This window comes from Fulmarus glacialis, unplaced genomic scaffold, assembly GCF_000690835.1.
Source record: "Fulmarus glacialis isolate BGI_N327 unplaced genomic scaffold, ASM69083v1 scaffold43802, whole genome shotgun sequence".
Lineage (NCBI taxonomy): Eukaryota > Metazoa > Chordata > Aves > Procellariiformes > Procellariidae > Fulmarus > Fulmarus glacialis.
In genome coordinates this window covers 6,476-28,399 of record NW_009199295.1, presented here as the reverse complement: position 1 = coordinate 28,399, position 21,924 = coordinate 6,476, and the positions used below count along the sequence as shown (strand labels likewise).

Genomic DNA, 21,924 nt, shown 5'->3' with positions numbered 1-21,924 from the left:
TCTCTGAAAACATCCTGTGCTAGCTGCTGCCACTCAACAGAATGTGCTGCACAGCAGAAAACAAAGGGTGTAAGATTAGATTGTTCTAAGTACAGCAGGAAAACCGAGTAGTAACTTAAGCAAACTCATCTTCTAAGCGGTGATTCTGTTGTGCATTTTTGTCTCTGTTCTGAAAGAAGTTTTCAGCACTTTGATTCATTTAACTAGTTACTTACCTTGGCAATTATGTCTTTAAACTGCCCTTCTTTCCAGGCATCAGTGGGATGATTCATCATAGTAATTATTGCATTGTCATACTCTTCGTACTTGTCATAAAGGAATACAAGTTCTGCCCAGAGATGAGCCTGTTCTGCAGCTCTGAGCACCTGATAAAACAAGAAATCAGTCAGTTTGATTCACTGACAGCTTCCCAACTTCACTTGCAGTGTAGCTACCTTACTGCATACCTTTGGAATATTAACCCTAGACCAGAAGAGCTCCAAATGTTCCCTCATTTTCTGAGGCTTGAATTTGGAGTATAAGATGGCAAGTTCAGTAAACATTCCCATGTGAGCACGCTCTAGGCCCAAAGCAGCTTCCAAAAGGGCAATCAATTCTTCAAAGTAGCCACGATCCTGGATGTTAGGAAAATAAGGATTAATTGCAAATTCATGACCAAATCGCACTTAAAGCTTGCTAAAATGCATATTTACTTAAATTCAACACGCTTTGCTTTTCTCTCCAAATGAGAGTGCTTAGACTTGTAAGATGTGATTCCAATGAGGCAACAGAATTGCAAAAGAAGGGACACTGAAAACTATCACCCTTGCATTTACTATAGAAAAAAAATGCATGCAGCTATTAGGAAATGGAGATGGAGGAAGAACGAATTTAGAAATCAGCCCCACAGGGTATCGTGTTTTATCTGTGACCACTTTACTAGCAGATACAAGTATGCTGTTTAAAGTCTTCTAGGATATTAACAGTGATCTAACCTGATAGTAACTGATCAGCTCTTCAAGTTCATCAGCATGGATGACTATGTGTAAGCCACAGATCTGTGCCAAGCGGAATTCTTTTCCGTCCACGCAGGCGAAGCATACCTGTAATGAGAGTTAGTAAATAGTTAACAGGAGAATACTGCAATGCTTACTTAATCTCCTTATATTAAAGGGAAAAGTTAATTAGCAAAGCTTTACCAAATTTGAGGCTTATGTACAGTTCCAGATAGGTATTTCCATAATGCTTGCTCTACAATTAAAGTCTCTGCCACTCATTTTACAGTGTTTTGAAATTAAGCTTTATTATCTTGGGCAAGAGGACAGCTTATAAAGTTACAAACATACTCTGTAGCCAGAAACAGTTAGCAAGCTACTATCAGAGCTAATTGTAGATAGTTATGAACCAACTCTTCTTTAATTCCCACATTACTGACAGAGCAAAGGAGTCCAATTATGCTCTAGAGCAACATGCTCAGAAGCAACAGTAGAGCACATTCTGCAGACTATTAAAAACCACAAGTTTAAGTTACCTCCTTCCAAGTTCTTGTGCTGTTGGCTTTGCGGCCACTGTCCACTGCTGCCTGATACTCTCCAAGGTGCACCAAGGTAGATGCCAGGCGAGCAAAGTTAGATACATTGTTATAGAGTAATTTTGCTGCTTCATACATCCCCTCTTCGTAACAGCGATCACCAACCTGGATTAGGAGTCCAAGGTAAACAAGGGTAACAGCAAGAACCAGGAGTCAGCTACGCAGCAAGTCATACATGGGAACTGTGGATCAAGACATACCTGTTGTATATGGGCATTATTAGGGCCACTAATAAACTCTTCCAGTTCTGACAGACGATTAGTTTTTGCCAAAGCAAAAATAAGTTCCGTCTCTACATAAGACTCTCTAGCCTTCTTCCTGGCCATCTGTAAGAACTTGACTAGGTCCTCCCAGTTGTCTTGAAGAGAGAAGAGATATTTAAGATCCTCTGTTTAGTCATTCTGTATTGCTCACCTTACCCACCTTAGGATCAGCTTTCACCAGAAGTCTCAAAGATCTCCTCCACCATGATATGAAGCCATTTGCCTTTGATTTAAGGAATTCCCTGCTAAACACCAAGTCATCTTCATGTAAGGTTGAACTTCTTGCAACTATTCTACAATCCAGTTGGCAAGAAATTCTGCCACATAAAGCTAAATAAATACGTTATACTTGGCTATATTTTAGATAACAGTCCAAATTATCTCCACATGAAGGTCTATCTTTAGTGTAGCAACACAGACAAGCTTGTTGACAGGAATCTCACTAAACACTAACTCATCCATTCCATGTACTGACTGCTCCCATTTCCTCCAAAACAGAATACATAAGTCTCAAGAATCCCTGCTGCTCAATGTAGATGCAATAACCTAGCTCATATCCAAACAATCTGAAGTTTGAGGATGCTTTGCCTTACCATTTCTATTAGCTGCTTGAACAACTTCCATGTAGGCAGATGGATCATCTGCCTTTATATAGGAGTCAATGGCTTCTTTCACCAAGTCCTTCTGGAGCTGTGCTCTGGCTAGCTGGCTCCATACTGCTGGTTCGTTACATCTCTCTGCAAATTCATAAGCACGGTCTAAGTTGCCAATGTGCTCAATCAGCACCTGTTTGAAATTGAAGTTGCAAGTTAAAAAAATCAAAGCTTTATAACATTGTCCTTTCTAACAGAACTTTCTTCAACAGTATATGGTGTTCTGTGTAAGCAATATGAAGCTAACTGCTTTTAGAACAGCATTTCTGTCCAATGAAGTAGAGGCAGCAAGAATAAGACTCTTGTTGCTACTCTTTCTCCTCTGCCTTACAGAAGTCAGTAATGCTGGCCTATAAACAATGCTTAGTAGTATTTGCTTCTCCTGCACCTTTCAAGTATGAGTCTCCAAGGTAGCCACTGCGAATCAAATGCAGCACACTCACCCCAAGCGTATAGTGCAACACCCCAACATTTTTTGATTACTTTGACAAGATCAGCCTCTGAAGTCAGTATTTTGACTGTTTTGCTATTCTTTGCACATAATCCCACTTCTCCCTACAACTTGATATCATATGGGAACTGTACTCTTAAGTATCAGTGATTTAAGTGACAATCAACCCTCGAGAATCAATATAACAGTACACTTCCCATTCTCTCTATTACTAGCATTCTATACCTTCATGCAGGAACCAGGCCTCACCTGAATTGCTGAAGTATTAACATCAAATTTTCTGAATATAGCAAAGGCTTCTTCATATAGCTCATTACTGATGGCAATGTTTGCAATGTCTGGGGCATCATAGTTATCTAGCCGATTGATGTACTCCATCACACGAGTGCGGTCAGCCTTAATGGCTGTCAGGATCAGCAGATTCTGGAGATTCCTTTGATTAACAGAAGGCAGAGGCTATAAGCAGTGCACGGTAACACCTGCTTAGTGACATGTATTGTATATGCAAAAAAATACACCCGCTTGCTGCCACTAGCAACAACCTTTCATCCCCAGATTGAGAAGCACTGATATTTGCCTTCAAAAGGAAATTGCTTACCAATATCAGTGTCCTCTTCTCTCAACACATCACTGAAAACTGCAGTGTGAACTAGCTCTGTTCTTAAAGTACAGAGAACTTTAAATTCTGCTTTTTCACCTGATTATACACATTTAAGAGTGCTTAGATCCTGCAGCCAAGAGGTCCACAAATAACTTGGGTCACTTCACAACCTAAACAAAGGCATCGAATAGGCTAAACTTGTGGACAGAGCTCTCCTCTTACCTGTGTTCACTGAATACAGAATTATCCAAGACAATTTTTTCCAATAACTCAATCAATTCATTAGGCAGGTCAGCAGTCATGAAAGCTTTCACAGTTACAGAAACCTCCTCTGGATCCTGTGTCTCTGATAAAGCTGTTTGGACAACCTGGATTTGAGGGCAGGAAAGTATTAAGTGTTTTCCCCAAATGAGATATTTGCCAACCTATTCCAGTGAACTACAAATTAAGGCTTCAGAACTTTGAGAGTATTTTGTCAAAGTATTTTGTCACAGACAGTAAGAAAGAGTTACTTCTACACTGGATATAGCTATTAAAGTCACACCTTGGGCCTGTATAGGGAGCAAATTCACTAGAGGTAGGTCACTCCGCAGGACAGAAATAATATCTTACTGGTAACTACATTTTCTGAAGGTCAGAGTTAATACCTGCCACTCAAACTTTTACAAATTTCTGTATGGTTAAGATGGGGCCTCAAGGGACCTTGTGGGGGAAGACAGCTACTTTAATGCTCCATAATGTTTGAGACATTCTGAGGTCTCCTCATACTGAAAGTTTAGCCTTTGTGCTGTACCTGGTCAATAAGCTGCCGCCTGAATGGGTTGTTTTCTTCCAGAACATTTGCCCAGAGCTCAGGGTCCTTCCTGCGCACCAGGTAGCGAGCCTCACTCTTGAACAGTGAGTTCTCATTGCAGACCTGAAGGAGAAGTTACAAACATTGGCGTTAATGTGAAGGGTTAGTACAACAAGACAGGTTTAGCTAGCTATGAATCAGACAGTCTAGAAGACCGACTAGAACTAATTGCTGACCAATGCTAAATGCCACAGACAAATTCTTACCCAACCTCTGATCTGGAAGGCTCATGGAGAAGGTCTCCAGCAGAATTTCTATAGCTTCTCTTGGTTTTGCCCGACACACAAATACTGTGACAGTGGCTTCACAGTAACTATTTGCTTCTGTTTGAAGTGAAGACCTGCAGAAGCTTGAAGAACTTAAGTTTTAAATCTACAAAGGGAGCCACTTGCCTGGGCAGTGTTAAGTAGTGAACTGAGGAATGGTGCTGGTGTTTAAAGCTAGAAATAGGTTACATATTTGGTGGTATTAGCTTTACACTAGAAGTGTTCAGAGTAGCAAGTGGCTTGGATTCCCCTGTCAAAATGTTAAGGGTACAGAAAAAATGTGAAATCTCCCACAGAAATGCAGCAAGGAAGAGTTATGAGTTATGATCCTATTAGTACCACTAGCTTCAATTTCCAACTACAAGAGTAGAAACCTGAAGGCCTATTCCATCTTCTACCAAGTCATGTTTTGTTAGTATCTGAATTAGCTCTTGGAATCTCAAGTACTTTGCTGTAAGCAAATTAGTAGTAGCACAATTTTGCTTCACAATGTACATCTATTAGTTGCACGAGTTGAGCCCTCTTCTAGGAGGCAACAATGTCTCAAGAATAATTCTTACAGAAGGAAGTTCTTTTCTCCATAACCAGATACACCTGCACAGAACATCAGTTTAAGGAAGAAACTGGTACTGACAGGTTTTTATGGTTCACCATTATGTTAAAGCTTATCCTAGCAAAGTTTCCTAGCAGAACAACAACTCAGAGCCACCTTCATATCCCAAAATAAAAAAGCCACATGTAGCCAGCCATTTTTTTTAACAGCTACAGAGGAGGTATTACTTCAAAAATAGCTGCTTCAGGCTGGAAAAATCATCTACTTTCAGCAGCAAGCCTAGATTATACCATCATTCTAACACTCACAGGGTAAGCCTTGCCAGGGAACAGCGTTTACTTCCTTTCAAACAGGGCAAAACAAGCTACACAGATGACATTCTTTGCATATACTAGTGTGGAAGTACAGGTAGGAGGAGAATGTTTTCTTCCTCAGCAGCCACAAGCATCTGGCATTAAGCTCTGGTGTTCAGTTTGAGACTAGGATGTGTTTGGAGAACCCTGGGAATTTCACTTGCCCTTGAACTTCCAAGGGAGGTTCTAGGAATCAACAAGCTTAAGATAGGAGAGGAATGCTATCGGAGTAAGTCCTTGCAGTTTGACCGTCAACATTTATTTTCCTCGTTTCTAGTTAAGTATTGGAGCAAATCTAAGGGTCAACCACAATAAGGGAAAATTACAAGCCCCATTCTAGTTTCAGGGAAGCTTTTCCTCCTACTGTAGAGTAAGGCTAGATGACAGCCTGTCCCTTCTGCTGATAAGTGCTCAAGGCTCAAAGAAAAAAAATCAAATTAACAAAGGTTTAACAGTAGGCTGTTAATAACAGTATAGCTGGGCCCAATAAACAATTTAATTTTGAGCAGAATCAGTGCATGAAAAACATGAATGGTACCTTAAAGCTGCAGAGTTATACATTTTTAGTTCGGACATATAGCATAAGAGTTGTTCTCATCAGCATGAAAATTACTGTCTCCATATAGAGGAATCCTGCCTACCTCAACTCCTGAGTGAGACGGCAAGACAGGATTCTGCAAGTGTTAGGCAAATAGCCAGCTAGGCTTCCACTTCAGGCAGCAAGTAGTTCTTTAACATGTTTATAAATGCAGTTTTGCTAACCTTTATAAGTTCCAGATCACATTGCCCCCTCTCATAAGCAACGCAGGCCAGATGAGGGTCCCTCTTTTCACAATATTTGCCAACTACACGGCTGTCATAGTAAGGATTCTCTGGATTATTATTACTGTCAATGTAGATTTTGGCCAAGGCATTATGAGTCGCAGGTTCTTCACAGCCTTCATGAATCCTTGATTCAAGCCATGGCAACAGCAACTTAAGCCTTTGAAGAAGCAAACATTTTAGGTTTATAAGTCAGACTGAGGTATGCTTGACAGCTAGCCATTAATACCTGGCCTTCCCTTCAAGCAAGTCTGCTGGTCAGACTTAAAAGCAGATTGAGGCCAGCCAGTTATTTTTAACGAGTCTTAAATGACTGGAGACAATATCTGCAGTTTAACATCAGGGAAGGTTGCAGATTCCACTAGTTTTGCAATCTTTCCTTTCAACTCCTTTTCTATTAGCTGGCTCTTCACACTTAAAGCCATTTGTTCACTTTACAGATAACTACAAACTAGTTACACAAGCTGCTGTGTGCCTATAACAAGACTGTCAAGACAGTTTTATCCAGATTTACTCCAAAGGCACATCCCATGGTTGGCTGTACAGGAAGTGTTCAAAAGCCATGTTATTCATCATGCAGTGCTGTCAGGCATTCCTCTATGGCCCAAATAATCAAGAGGCTGACTAGCAAATCTAAGCTGCTTTTCTATAAAGAAACATAAAACAGTATTAGTATTGTATCATTCAACAAAACCGCATCCAATTCAATTTGGGTGTATACCAGGGTCAGGAAAGCCCAACACTGGTGTCTACAGATGCATTTTCGTTACCGATTTCTTTTTTCCACTTCAGCCACCAGCTCATCTGTTGAGAACTGGCCTCTAACCACCATGATCAAGTTCTTAATGACATCTTCAGAACAATCCACATCAAGAAGCCCTCCAACCACTGCTGGTATACGGCTAGGATTCACCTAGAATAAGCCACCATCATTAAAATTAGTTATTAGCATTACTAATAACCCACCCTCAGTCTTCCACAAGGGGAAGTTCTCATTAACAACTTAAACTATGCTTTAGAGCAGTGAATTTTAAGATACTAACACATTTGTATATACATTCCAGGAAAAACTACACTTACAGGTTTGTAATAGACAAAAGGCTTATTGAAAAGCCTTTGCACTAGAAGTGTGACCATAAAAGAGACCTAGCAGATTCTTCTTTAGTTTACTGAAAGGTTAAGTTCCTTCTAAGGAAGGAAAGAGCAAGAGCTTAAAACTGGATTCTCCTTACCTTCTGTACATAGATCTCTATATACTTCTGCAGGTTATTGCGATATAAGTAGAGCACCAGGTCATGAACAAAGTCAAATCGATCACAGACAATGATCAGAGGAAGCTGGTCTGTGAGCTTTGCCTCCTGTATTTTGTGCAAAAAAAAAAAAAAAAGAGTAAGCAACCACCATTTACTGAAGCATTTTCAACGCAGAAAAGTCTGATCAAGTTCCCTTAGCACTAGAAGTCACAACACATTAAATTTAAGACTGCCAAGCAGACAATTGACTCCAAAAGCAAGTTACCCACTATTAATACCATGCAGCCAGTCTATCAATTAAGTTTTAAGTTTAGGCTCTTCATGAAGTGCCACATTAGGCCTACATCTCTAGCTTCAGAATGACTATCAGTTCACATATCAATTCAGGAGATAGTTGTGGGCTGAGACCTTAAAAATGCAAAACGAAGTAGCATGAAAATCCCATTTTACCAGTCACAAAGCATGCAAAGTGTTGTAGTACAAGTTGACTCCAGTTTTAATAAGCTTTGTCTAGCCAATATCCTTCATAAAGTTCCTGCTCAATCCTTCAAGCATAGTCTTTCCTCCTGCCAACCTGGATTCACCTATTGTTAGGTGACAACATATTCATGAGTTTGGTACAAGTTATATCATACAGGCTAGTTTTAAAGGAATGGTGAATTTGGGCTTGTTTTCCCAGGAACAGCCTAGAAGAAGGACCTATTATATGCCTGGAATAGGATGAGACTCCTATTCCAGCTACGCAGTAGACTACTCACAGCCATGCCAGCTAAACCTTGAGTTGGTGTTGCCCCCATTAGAAGGTTGTAGTTCTGCTGCTAAGCAAAACATGAAGGTTGTAGTTCTGCTGCTAAGCAAAACGTACAGAGGTCCGCTCAATCCATTGGACAGAGTATTTACCTTCAGAAAGTTCTTCACCCGTTCTGGGTTATAGCAGTTACTTTCACGGCAGATTCTTTCCACTTCCTTTATCTGACCAGTCTTGCAAGCTGCCTGGATGTACTTGAAGTGAACATCTGGATCCTGGCTGAAGTTGACAATGGAACCCAAGAAATAGAACAGTCCTAGAGAGAGTCACATGTTTTTAACATAGTTAGAAGGGTAAGGGAAGCAAGTGCAGATTGTTACGGGCTTCAGCTTGTGACTTAGTTCAACCCTGCTGAGAGAGTAGCTTTCACTGAACTGCAGGAAGAATCAGAAGGATTTTTTCCCCTTTCAGATTTCATCTTTCTTTCTGATCTTTACTCAAGAGGATTAAGAAACTATTTAGAACAAGGCTACCCCTAGAACTCAGTGTGATGAGCTCACTTTGAAAAATGCATCCTAAGGTCAAGCCATATGACAAGTACCTCTCCCATAGAAGCTACAATCCTTACTATTAGCTTCAATCAAGTAGTGCTTCCAGGCAAGCTGCTTCCCTCTAATACTGTACCTTCATAGCTTTTGAAAGATTCAAAAAGCTCCACAAGAGACTGGGTACCAAGCTGCTCATGGTATTTAGAAGCAACTTGCACACAGAGCTGTAGGTTTTGCCTAATGTTGGCTGACAGCATGGCACGCAAACACTCCACAGAGTCTTCAACTGAGAGAGAGCCAAAGAAGTTCACAAGCCACTGCAGAGAAAGAAATTTTACTCAGTAACTTATACAGGATTTGACTGACTTCTAAAGTGTGGCAACTAGCCAGAGTTTCTACCCCAGCTACTAGAGAGAAGTCTTCCATGTGCTAAGACCAAAGGCTTAAAAAAACACACTCACTATCTTTACAACTACAAAAATGCAGTTTGGAAGTAAGATTTGAAATGCCCACTTGGGAAACTGAGGTCAGATTTAAGCCATCAGAAGTATAGATTACGGTTTAATCATTAACTGGACAAATGTTCTTGAATCAGAGCTACACGTGCTACTTTGGTGCCTACAAATCATCTTATAGCGGCTGCAGGGATTTTAGCAACCACAAAAGTGCTAAAGATTGTTCACTTTACTTAAGCTTTCATTTTCTTACTCTGTACAACAGACTTACCTCAGGATTCAACAGGTGAGTATGAACAACGGCACGTTTAATATCATAGAGATCCGTGTAGTGTTCCAAAGCTCGCTGGAGCAAGCCTGCCTTTTCACACAACTGGGCAATATGAGCACGATCATAGTGTGTAAACATTTGGTTTCCAAGAATGGCATCTGCAACCTAGGAGGTTACATTTCATATTCAGACTGTCAGAGAATCACAGCAGCTCAGCCTGAAAGTTGTTGAAAAGTCACAGCAGTGACTCATTAGTAGTCTTTGATGTTGCTAAACTACTTACAGATATCAGTATCAGATATCACATTCTTATGCAAGCCTACTACTGTCTCTCCTTCACTTTTTGGAAGAACTAGGTTAAGAGGTCTTACCTGTGGGGCATGAATCAAATTCATTTCCAGGAGACGAGTCTGAAGGTGGCCTTCTGCAGGGCGGTTATTTTTCAGAGCATCCAACAGAAAGGACGTGCACTGCTGAATAAGACTGTTCTCCATGAACACATCCACAATCTGTTGAGATTGGTCAAGTTAGAAAAGGGGGTCTATACATACATATGCACATTTATCTGTATATACTAATGGCCTGGCTAGAAGGCTAGAAAGGGAGCTCATCACAGCACGTAGCATGCTATATTCCCTTTGTTTTCATAGGATTACTACCACAGTAATAGAGAGACGAGCTTCACGCTTTGTTTTCTTTTTCTCTAGAATGTAAGAAGCACATTACTTTGACCTATTACACCAGAGTTTGCCAGGCACTATTTAGTTTTAACATAGCATGCAAATCCCATCCCTTCTCTCTTGTTGGGATAGTTGCTACAAGAAAAGCTAAGACTTTTTCTAAGTAGCTTCAATTATTTAATATTGCAAACTGTTGCCTTATTTCTCTGTCCATTTAACCAGAAGTGGCCACTGGCAGCCAGCACTCAACTTATGTTTATTTGTTCATGTTCCTGTAAATTCTCTGCATGGGAAGAGTTAATGTATGCTCCATTAAAGCCAACGGTAGGACAGTAACACTCTATTGCTTAGACTAAGACTGTGGCAGATTCACTATCAATATTACAGTAATAAGCCAGAAACCTTCCAGAAGAACTGGAAAGCACACTTGCCTCTAAAGACTTAATAGTAACCAAACTTAACTAGAATAGTTTAGTCACTTTTCTAACCAAGCCAGAGACCTGAACTGGCCTTACCAGTCCCCAAAATGGTACTATGCTATTACCTCTGTCTAGAAAGAGACCAGTACTCTTGTTGTAGGCATCACCTGGTTAATGTTAGCCAGTGGCTCCTCATCCTGTACCAGCATCTGAGAGAACTGCAGACCTTGCTCTGGACTGACTCTCATCACACTTCTCAGTAAGAAGATCCAGTCTGGGGTATAGCCAACCTAGAGATTTCAGAAACAGTCATGCATGTCTGGGAAGCTTTACACATCTTTTAAGCCTTCAGATTCCTTAGCATGGGCACCATGAACTGCTGTGAGGTTACCATGCCTATCCCCTATCTTCCAGGAATTCTCAGACAAAAGCATTGCTTGTCTGTTGACACAGAAATTCAGTACTCACCTACTTAGTAACTGAACTTGCACCAGGGCATTTCTCTTGCTAAGTAAGAAAACTGCTAGGAAAAAAATTTTTCAACAGTCTTAAGGCACCATCTATCAAGTAAGGTCCTAAACTTACAAATGGACATCATGCAAATTGTTTTGTAATCCGTCAAAAAAAAGCATCTTATGAATTTAGGAAGAATCTTATCTTTATTCTCTAAAATAAGCTTGAGCTAGTCCACTAATTTGATAGTTCATAAAATTCTAGATGTTCTGAATTTAATTTTTTTTACAGACTGCTCAGACCTTAGTCATACATTATCATTTGCACTATGACAATGAAGAAAACACTGTTTCTCAATCTTACCTACTTATCAGTTTTAAGTGACAGGAATCAAACTTATCTCATGGAAGATAGCTTGAGAATGTACACATTAAACAGAAGATAGAGTCTAGCAGTTTGTGATAAACAATTTTACCTTTTTAGCATACAGCACTATTTTCTGGAATTGACCAGTTTCAGCAAAGCACTGAATCACTTTGTTTGGCACATTAGCACGAAGATAGACACTGAGTGCAAGGGTTGGGTCAGCTGTCTTCACCAAGTCTCCCAGTTCCTCTGAGCACTCCAGCTGAAGTCAGAAGTGGTATTTTGTCAAGCAGAAGAATTCAGAGATGTAGTATCAACAAAAGTATTGTTCACACTCAATTGTTACAAGGCAACAGAATTAAGCTAGTGCCATGATCAAGCCTACCTTGTCTTCCTTCAGCCACTTCTCCAGAAGCTGCTTGCGGCCCTGCTGTAGGACAGGACGACAGAGCTCCAGAGACTCAAACTTGTTCAGCTGTCCCTGGTCAAGCAATATTCCAAAGTACTGGAGCAGGGGAGAGGCCTGCCCAGGCTGAGCTGGTACACTCTGGAACTTCCTGATTGTATCACTCGTACGTAGAATTCCCTGAAGAGGGACAAGATAGAGAGAAGCAATGTTTAATTGTGAAGGCTGAATAGTATTAGTCAAAAAACAGGTATTAAGCTGTACACTGAAGCATCTACTCTTAAGCCTTCAGGGTGGAGATCTTCAAACCAATGACTTTCTAGCAAGTCAGTGGCCACAGCAAGTCCAGCCTATGGTTGGAAGAGTATAGCGGATGCTCCTTTATGGGATACAGGAGAATATATTAGTCAGAATAATAACCAAACTGCAGAGATATAAGGCTAGTATTGCAGCACTTTAGTTTTTGAGTGTCAAGTACTGAAATGCAAGTGAGCTACGCAAGTCCACTAAGCTAAGGCAAATCCCCATGACTTCTAAACTTTGGAGTTATTTACCTTTGGTGCAGATGCAGCTACTTTAGCAGCATCTGCGTAGCTTCCTTGAGCAAACAGTGTGTTGAACTTTCTGGCAAATAATTCCTCTGCTCCAGCTAGATTACTACGTATAGCCATACGCAGTCCCAAGTCAGGATTCTGGAGAACATTCGTAGCATAGTTCACTATGTTGTCTTCCTCAACACATACAGAAAGCACCTGGAAAGGACACAACTACTATGAAACATATCAACCAAACATCCATGCAGCCTATCAGTGAAGTAGTAGATTATTAAAAAAAACAAGTTACTCCCCAAGCAGTTCTGTACTAGGAGAGATAAAAAACTGACTAATCACTAATCAAATAGTTACTTGCTCCTTTCCATGACATTTGTTGCATCAAGTCACTCATAAGGTTTGTTACATTCTATCTGAGCTTTAGAAGGCTCAAAACCAGAATGCTGGATTTGTTACCTGTCCTTTTTTGTTCACACCAATAATGCCTGAGGTAGGTTCATGAGGAGCTGTGACAAAGATAGTATCAGCACTAATACGGTTCATGTAGATGCACACTCCAGACTCCAAGTCATACATGTGAATATATCCATACTTTGTGATCAGGTAGATAACACCATGCTTAATTCCAATCTGCCAAAAGATGAGTTTTTATTAGCCAAGACTAAGACTGTAACAGTTAAGACAGCTGCCTTTAGCCTAGTCACAAGACAGTACTGCAGTGACATGCCTTTGCACTGACATTAAGAACAAATATAGCTTTGGGCTTCTTCCTTACAGACTCAAACCAGTGAACAGTTTTGCTGGCCTTTTGGAGACATAGCTTCACTGAATAGAGAGGCTGAAGGGAAATTAACATTCATCTGCAGCAAAGGACATACTCCTCATCCTAATGAGCCAGGCTGAGGGAGGAAGTTTGGGCATAAATAGCATTCTAGTCTAGGTATGTCAGTAAAAGTTTCTGTTCAGAAATAAGGAAATAATCCCACTCTCTTCCAACAAGGCCTACGCAAAGCACCAGCAGAACCTAAATCAAGCTCAGCTACTGAGTACTCCAGTTTACCTGTCAAGTCACTTAAAATGGGGAGGCTTTCAAGCCAAAACGGTCTTCAGACAAAGAAGTACTTTCACTTTGGAACAAGTCTTCAGATGTTTTGCTAATTAAGCCTCAAGCTGAAGTACAGAGCCACATGAATCCTGCCATGTAGACAGTTTGCTTTGTTTACCTTAGTTTAAGGCAGCTCTTGGTTCATTTATGAAGCTGGTCTATTAGACTGGTCAGCAGTTGCATGCTCTGAGATAGTTTGCTTTTATTACACAATTTCTAGTCCTGCAGACATGCTAAGTGAAGTTTGGTCTGTCAAGGCAACCACTTATGTTCTTTCCTAAAGAACCTTCCATTAATATCTCAAATTGCCTTTTCTGTGCTGCTACCACAGGAGGTATGCTGATATAGGACTCCCCGCTCTGTTTGTCTCTTATAGTGAGACCTACTGTAGATGAAATGCCACTTTCATGTGAAGCTACATCAAGCACCATAACATTCTTATCTAGAATTCTGAAGATTAGTAGGAAGTTCAATAGGCAAAGCGATGTTAGAGACATTCTACCAGAAGACACTATTGAGGTTTTTTTTGAGTCTGGTTTTTTGTTGTTGTTGGGGTTTCTTTGGTAGGGGTTTTGTTGGGGCTTTCTGTTTGTTTTCTTTTTTTTTTTTAATACAACCTTAAGTTGACATAATACTGGACAAATACTGGAACAGCCTATGTATTTTCATGTTTGAATTACTGTTTTAATGTCCAGGCTACCTCCCACAAACCTATTAACATTCCCCCGAGAACTAGGAGGAATGACAGCAAAGCACTAGTTGAAAGCATTCTTTACGACAGAGATGGCAGCTACTTGCCAGGCTATAAAGTTGATTTTTTGGGGGTCAAACATTTACCTGCATTGCCACAGGAAAGTCTGTCTGTGCCTCAGGTGGGAAAAACACATCAACAGCTTTCTTAACAAATGGCTGATTTCCAGTAGCTGGCTGACCTACTTCAATTATGTGTAGCTAGGAAGAAAAGAGTACATGTCACAAGATTGCCTGCAAGTACAGCCACATGAAAGATGTTCCTCTCTTCAGATATGCTACTGAAGTAATCTGCCACACTGAATGAATGGGCTGATGAATATCTGCCCAATCCTGAACGAACACAGCCTGGGGAGCTGTGCTCTAGATACTTATCAGAGGGAAAAGTTTTCCAGAACCTGATAAAGTAAAAACCAGGAAAAGCGGAAAAAAACCCAACTATGAAAGCAGATTGTATTTCTATTCAAGATAACTTGACAAGTCTCACTCAAAACATCTTGAACAATTCATCAACAATTTGTGCAGGACAAGACTAGAAAGCTCAAGACATCTTAGTGTTACCTCAGCTCTTTACAGACTGCTCAGCAGTTGTAGCATATTCAACTGCTACTGAATTCCATTATCAGTTTGATGCAAACAACATATCTACAGCACTAATGTTAATCTAGTCTCTTTCTGTACTGGATTCAGATGTAAGAGGCTGCTTAATGACTTAACTTCATACACGCAAAACACACCACGTGGGTATAAATTGGTGCTTTAATACCCTGAGCTCAGTTCTCATTGCATCTGCATTTGTTCTTATGTCTAAGTTTCACCCAAGCAACTCAAACTTCTATCCTATTAAAAGAAAGCATTTTGATGCTGACCAAATATGCTGCACACATGGTTCCCAAGCTGTTCTTCACAGAGCATACACTAAACTGTGTCATCACTGATGTTCTATTAGTACCAAGTTCTTCTACAGCAGTACAGGAAAACAGTTGCAGACTTTACCTTGCCCCCTGCAGGACTCCTCACTGCAAAACAGAATAGGGTAGAAGGTTTGGCATTTCCCTCTATTTTGAATTCTGCAAAAGCTGCTGCATGGCCCTCTATAGGTTGGGAGACTTTTCTGTCAACTGAGTACAGCTGCATTGCACCAACCACACGATTTTGCTAGAAAAAAGAAGAACGGTCAGCTTTTAGAGATAAGATTTCAAACATGTATAGCAAGACCTTTGGGACAGTAAACTAAAAAGCAGCAAATGCCTCATCCCCTCCCTCCAATGCTTTAATCGCATTAAAGGTCAGGTTATTCTTACACAAAAGATATTTTTGAATTTTTGATTTATAGAAACCAAAGTTAAGAAGCTATAGCGGCTATTAAGCGAAGTGGGGCCACGGCTCTCCCAACTGTTTTCATAGCATGCTATTTCCAGGTAACTTACCTGTGCTGAAATTCCTATCAGCAGCAACCATTTTTGGTGTTCATCTGTTCTGTAATTGATGATTTGGCAGCCCGCAAGACTAGCATGCCTGTCAAACATCTTTTGGGGTTGCGATTCTCCCTCCATGCTCCAGTGGTAGACTGCTGTCTCTGTCACCAAGGCAACTGTATTCACAGATATCCATTTCCAGAAGATCACTTCCTCTGCCATCGTGTGGGCTTTCATTTTACTTTTCATCTCAATGTTAAAGATCTGAAGTGTTTTCCCAGCTAGTATGACAAAACCCAAGAAACATCATAGATAGATTACCACAATGACCATCCTGTAGTCTGCCTATTTACAAGCACCCTGTTTTAACCCACTATTCCAGTGATGTTACAGACAGGGTTAGTGTCCTGTCACATCTGAGTCTCCTTTGATACTTGACTCATATCAAACAGAATCCCCTCCCCACCCCCAACATCTCTACCATCCCTGAAGCAAAAGAAGTCTACTTCTTACGGACACTTACATGGACACTCCAACAACTGACCAGCATAGACATTTTAATTAACTATAAGCTGTAGTTAAAAGACAGCCTAAGCTACAGAGCTTGTGTAAACTCTGGTTTAGGTAGCAGCACTGGTATAACAAGTTATAGGTGTCTAGTAGATGTCATTCTAATTAATAGAAAGAATGGCTCCAGTTTGTGCCAATTTAGTAGCTGCTGTAGATGACCTGGACTGAGTCCAACAGCAGGAGACTTGCAACAGCTCTTGAGACAGCCAAAGACCACAGCTTCCATTCTATTTTACTGTTGAACAAACCGTGCACTTAACTAGGAGATGGACGGGCTCTGTGCAACAGTAATACAAAAGGCCAGTCCAAAGTTCAGAAATACTATTAGAAAGGTTTGGAGCTTTAGTTCCAGTTAAGGTTACTGCTTCATGATTTAGGTAACTACATTGCAGGTTTAAGCTTGACTTTAGTATTCCTTTTAACTACCAGAAGCAGCTAGTAAGGGTAGACTTAAAACTCATGTTAACTGAACCAACCTATAAGAATAAGGAACTCTGTTCCTTTCAGGAAGTCAAAGCAATGTTTTATTTCACTGCAGATGAGACAACTCGGCTCTAGAAATATTGTTTTCTGTTCACAAGACACCCACTCAGACTGCTAGAGTATTGGCTTGTGATGTCGTTATTTCTATCCACATTTCAGAAGTGTTTTCTCTGCTAGTAACACTTCTGTCAAACTGGTAGATGTTCCTTCTACTGGGAAGTTTTGATAGATGAAGGCTGCTGGCCACTGAGGAATTGTTTTCAAGAGATACTAACCCTAAGTTAATATGCATATCGGACTGCTTTATAACATTCTAGCATAATGTATACAGTAAATTGATCATATTAGTTTAATGCAGCACCAAGAGACAACACCAGGCTTCAGAGCTACCACATGCAGCATTTATGGTCCCTGAATTAACTGCATAAAGAACTGTTAACCTGATCAACTAGTTCCTAGAACAGCTTGCTAGCTTTCCTGGGACCAAAAGCAGCCTGTTTCTGACCACCTTGCTCTGCACATGCAGTCACTGTATTACACAAATGCAATAAGCCCAGGTCTAACACCAGCTGCAAACTGATAGTTGGAAACAGCATATTTACTGTATTGGACAACAATTTGTCCAGCAGTGGACTGGTGCTATCAAACGATTGATTTTGCAACTTCCACAGCATACAGCCTCATATGCAGAGGGCAGACAAGTAGTTCTGGAAGGGCTCTAGTCACCATCTAAACAGGAATACCAGCACGTGCATACACAAACTGCTCTCAAAGTCAGTCTTCCTGAAAAGGAAGCAGGATGTTCTTCCTAGTTTTAAGAACATAGAAGAAACCAATAAGCTACTAAAATGGGCTAAAAGCTCATGCTTGTCTATTTTCTAGACTAAATTTGACTGCTGTATTACAGTTGGACATGGCTTTAGAAGCTTCGTCAAGCAGCTAGCTCTGGATGTTCGGTGCCACAGGAGCCATAGCAATACAATCTCTTAAGTGTGGCAACATAAATTCAAACTTCAGAACTCTAAACTGTGATTAAACTACAAAAACCCACGTTATTTGGATTAAGAGAGAGCAGAACCTGCTATAAAGTCATAGTGAGGGCAAGTATGAGTTTGAGTCTTATGTCTACTTGAACCTTTCTTAGGCCAAGATCTGAGACAAAAAACAGACTCTTAGGTAAGTTTTTCTGATCAAGCTACCAGACTGATCAGTCTACTTAGACTATTCTCTACAGGTGTAGTCAAGTAAGCAGATTCATTTTTCAAACACTGGCACAAGAATTTACATTTCAGTTCACTGGTGCATGAAGTTTCTCCATTCCACAAAGAATGGAAGCACCCCCAAGTGCTGCATTCTCCACTTACACCAACTGGGGAGTACTTCAGTACAGAGCAAAGCAAGAGAATCATGAACACAAGGACAAAGCATAAATCTTGGTACATCAGGAGAATGCCACATGCAATCCAGAAATGAAATTGTGCATACGTGTTTCAGTTTAAATCAATAACCATTTCATTTCTTTTTCTGAGGGTGGATTTGTATGTTTATTGCTCAATAATCCTCAGATTATGAGCAACTCCCAATCATGGCACACTTCATGACTACTGAAGCCTCAGTCAATCAGCAGGGAAAGTCTGGAGTGACAGACTGACTTAAACCACATCTTCAGTGTAGTTCACTATAGTTCTGCTGGTTATCGTGGGTAACAACATATTGGTTAGGTAGCTCTATTCATCCTCTTTTCTACCCAACCCTTTGGTCATTGGACTATTGATAGAAAAAGAGATCATTAAGGTTGCAATACCTGACAACACAACTTTGCATGTCAATGTGACATCATTCACTCAACATTATGTGTTCAGAGGACAAGCTTATTCACTCTGCATGGACAGAACAATACTCCTTTTGAGCAAGTCTTAACACTGGCAAGAATAAAGCTATATTCTTTGAAGCTGATTATAACCCATTTAGTCAGTAGGTTAGTTTTAAAACCAGATGATACAGTTTCCTTTTAAGAGCTAGATGAAACTCTGCTAGTGTAGAGAAGGCACTTTCCTTGCCAATATGGTTTGTTTAAAGGGGTCCAAGATTAGGACAGCGAACTCAAGAGAACTGAAATTATTTTTTTCATTGTTACCTTTACCCACACCCCAGGTAAGGCAGTCCTTTGCAAGATGTATAAGTATCTTAGCTGAATCACAGATTCAGCTAAAGTCAAAAATTAACACATTAGTTTTCCCCTAATGTCGGTATACGCCTGAGATCAAAGACAAGAAGTTACAGGTTTTTTGCCAGTTCCAGGGACAGCTATTTCTTGGACCCCTAAGTAATTTCACCATGATTTTTCACAATAAAAGACACACTTAGGCAGAAATGAATAGCACACAGGACATGCTAGCAGAGGTCTCTCATAAAAATATTGCAACTTGGTTTTGCCTATCAACTGTACTTCCATCATATATACACACACACAAACATTAAGAGCACACTCTTCTCCTTCACTTGGTACAGTCAATAGTCAAAGCAGCCAAATGGTTAGCAACAAGCCAATGGAGAACGTTTTCATTACAATACCAGTTGAGGATTAAGATCCCCCACCTGGCTATGAAGTGAACTGTCAAATGGCTACCTTAAAGTTCAGTACTTTTTATGAGATTAGACCATTCCATACTACCGAACATGAAATGTCATGACAAAGTTCACTCACCATCTGTTTAGATAAGATGCAGGAAGAAAAGTACACAGTCAGTAACAGTTATTGAGATTAAATACCAGAAGTCGGTCATTTAAGAAAAGAGCCAGAGATGTATTAAAAACTATTTCTTTGAGCTCAGAGTGCTACTTAAAGGCAGTATCAACACCACAGGTACTGGTAAGCAGAGGTCTTCTATCTGCAAGATCTCATGATTGCCAAACTTAACAGGCTTGTCCATTCAGACTTTCACAGTTACAGGCCACCCTTATGACATTTTGTTGGTATCTAGTAAGCTCTTCAAAGCTACAAGAAAGGGCCAGGACAGAGCAGAGAGTAAGAATGGCTTTACACCCCTATTCATCTTTCCAAGTGTCCATTATGTTTACAACACCTGTTTAAAAGGAAAGTATACCATATGTTGACCTGGTCCTCAGTGAGAATAGGAGGCTGCAGTGCCAAGCCCAAGCATCTCACACCTACTTGGAGGCAAATCATCCAAAGATTAATGAAAAATCCACTGCCAAAAATACATCATGCAAGTTCAGGCAAGAATTCTTATCCTCAAATACATTCTTCTTAGAAAGTTTACATAAATCTTAAGCTTATTACTACTTACGTATGCTCTTACAGCTAAACAATAGGTTTCATACTGCAATAATAGAGGGTTACTCACCTTTTAGCGCAATTACTTTAGAGGCTGGGTTCATGATGGCACTTTCGGCAGAAATTGGACGTCTGATGGGTGTTGTTGGATCGCTCATGTCAATTATCACTACTTGTGCCTGCTCTCCCACTTTCTCCCTGATGCAGATGAACTTGTCAGATTCCATTGTTAGGGTACTGAATCCAATGTTTGCTGGGTTAATGCCCAAATTTTGGAGCTAGAAATACAGAAGAGAGTGCTTTATTATCCTTCCCATGCTGAAGGTCTAACTCAAGCCTCTATGTCTAAAGTGTCCTCGAAAAGGAAATGCAAGACTGGCATATTTCTCTGACAAGAGTGTACACTATGGAACTACGATTTATCTTCTGATTCTGTTTGTTCCATAGGTAAAGAACTACCCAATGCTCAATATTCAAGTCCTAAAGGCATTCCAAAGTTGTGTTATTGATGCAAACTAAAAAGAGTTTTAACTTAAACATTTATTGCTTAACCTGGTTCTAGTAATGTGATAGGCTGTATACTATCAACAGCATCACTATTCCAGATTTAGCAAGGCTGGTAAATTTGATATTAAAAATTTACTAAGTGGCAGAACTACAACATACAGCATCAGTGGGTCTTATGGAAAGAACCAATAACCCTTATGCAACCCACTCCTAGCAACGTTATGGAATGAAGTCTACATAGCAGGTCTCAAGCAGCTTATTTTTACAAGTGGACTTGTTTATCTTACTTCTTAGAATCTAATTCTTGCCAGTGAAAGCTAAGAAATATGTGTTAAAATAATCAGTCATTCCATCTCTCCTTGCCCAAGATGCCATGCCATTTGTCTCAATGACAAAGGCAGGGATTTCAATGCAGGCCCCCTCCAGCCTTATGTCCAACCCTCAAAACATAACTTGTCCTCAATCATACAGCAGTAGGTACAAAGCAGTTACTCTTAATGTAACTAAAAGTCATTTTGTGCCACTGAATAGACTGCCCTAGAAGATCGCTATTTCTCATTTTCATCCTTTTGTGTTAACTTTGTTTCTGTTCACTTCCAATTTCAGGTTAGCAGGAGGAGGTGGCAGTGAATAAGTATCACTGTTTCAATTGGTCTGCTGTAAATCAGATTTACCTTCGCAGCACACCCCAGCTTGGTATGTATGCAAGCTGCATTTTATGTAACAGTAACTGTGACAAGCCTGAGCACCTGCTTTATGCCCCAGAGCAATGTTTTTCAACCAGAGAAACTGTATCAGCTTCACTGAAGCTTCTCAAGGGATTAACCTATACTGCTTTTCAGTGCACTGCAAGTGAAAAATGACTGCCCTCAAGGAGACAGGATAGAAACTACCACCAGCATCACCAAGTCATTAGACTCCTTTTGATACATACCACCAAGACCTTCATACAATAGACTAAACCCCTTGGGCAACAAGTCCCATGATGGTGTCACAAACACTCTTTTAGTGTGTTTTGATCTGGCTAATCATGGCTTGTTACAGCTTCTGTAAAGCTACTCAATAAATCATAAATTGGGTATGTTACAGAGAGACCTAGAAGTGTGGTGTGTCAGGACTGTAACCAAGAATGCCTCAGGAATTGTTTGTTTTCTGTTCAGCTTACTAATGAAGAGCTATTCAGCTCAGTAACCGCTAATCTCAACATACTAAAATTTCAGTAATGCAATACAAGCCAAACATACACATGTGTAAAAAG

The 21,924-nt window shown here is 40.3% G+C and overlaps 1 protein-coding gene across 3 annotated transcripts in view; it reads right to left on the bottom strand.

The window, feature by feature from the left end:
* Window positions 1-20,431, bottom strand: part of CLTCL1 (clathrin, heavy chain-like 1) — a 28,253-nt gene extending 7,822 nt beyond the window's left edge. For 2 of the 3 annotated variants that reach the window (XM_009573199.1, XM_009573200.1), the window contains exons 1-25: window positions 20,230-20,431; window positions 15,821-16,089; window positions 15,387-15,548; window positions 14,478-14,591; window positions 12,992-13,165; window positions 12,539-12,736; window positions 11,964-12,164; window positions 11,688-11,840; window positions 10,927-11,049; window positions 10,032-10,169; window positions 9,661-9,825; window positions 9,071-9,251; window positions 8,539-8,702; window positions 7,618-7,743; window positions 7,156-7,298; window positions 6,326-6,545; window positions 4,332-4,454; window positions 3,761-3,906; window positions 3,187-3,370; window positions 2,427-2,619; window positions 1,771-1,928; window positions 1,511-1,675; window positions 975-1,082; window positions 447-614; window positions 216-365 (exon numbers count right to left, since the gene is read on the bottom strand). In XM_009573199.1, coding sequence (XP_009571494.1) covers window positions 216-365; window positions 447-614; window positions 975-1,082; window positions 1,511-1,675; window positions 1,771-1,928; window positions 2,427-2,619; window positions 3,187-3,370; window positions 3,761-3,906; window positions 4,332-4,454; window positions 6,326-6,545; window positions 7,156-7,298; window positions 7,618-7,743; window positions 8,539-8,702; window positions 9,071-9,251; window positions 9,661-9,825; window positions 10,032-10,169; window positions 10,927-11,049; window positions 11,688-11,840; window positions 11,964-12,164; window positions 12,539-12,736; window positions 12,992-13,165; window positions 14,478-14,591; window positions 15,387-15,548; window positions 15,821-16,089; window positions 20,230-20,386 — 4,083 coding nt within the window. In that variant the 5' untranslated portion in view covers window positions 20,387-20,431. Of the gene's footprint in view, window positions 1-215; window positions 366-446; window positions 615-974; window positions 1,083-1,510; window positions 1,676-1,770; window positions 1,929-2,426; window positions 2,620-3,186; window positions 3,371-3,760; window positions 3,907-4,331; window positions 4,455-6,325; window positions 6,546-7,155; window positions 7,299-7,617; window positions 7,744-8,538; window positions 8,703-9,070; window positions 9,252-9,660; window positions 9,826-10,031; window positions 10,170-10,926; window positions 11,050-11,687; window positions 11,841-11,963; window positions 12,165-12,538; window positions 12,737-12,991; window positions 13,166-14,477; window positions 14,592-15,386; window positions 15,549-15,820; window positions 16,090-19,568; window positions 19,572-20,229 lie in introns of all 3 variants that reach the window. The other variant, XM_009573198.1, reaches the window with a different exon arrangement.
* Window positions 20,432-21,924: the final 1,493 nt, after the last annotated feature.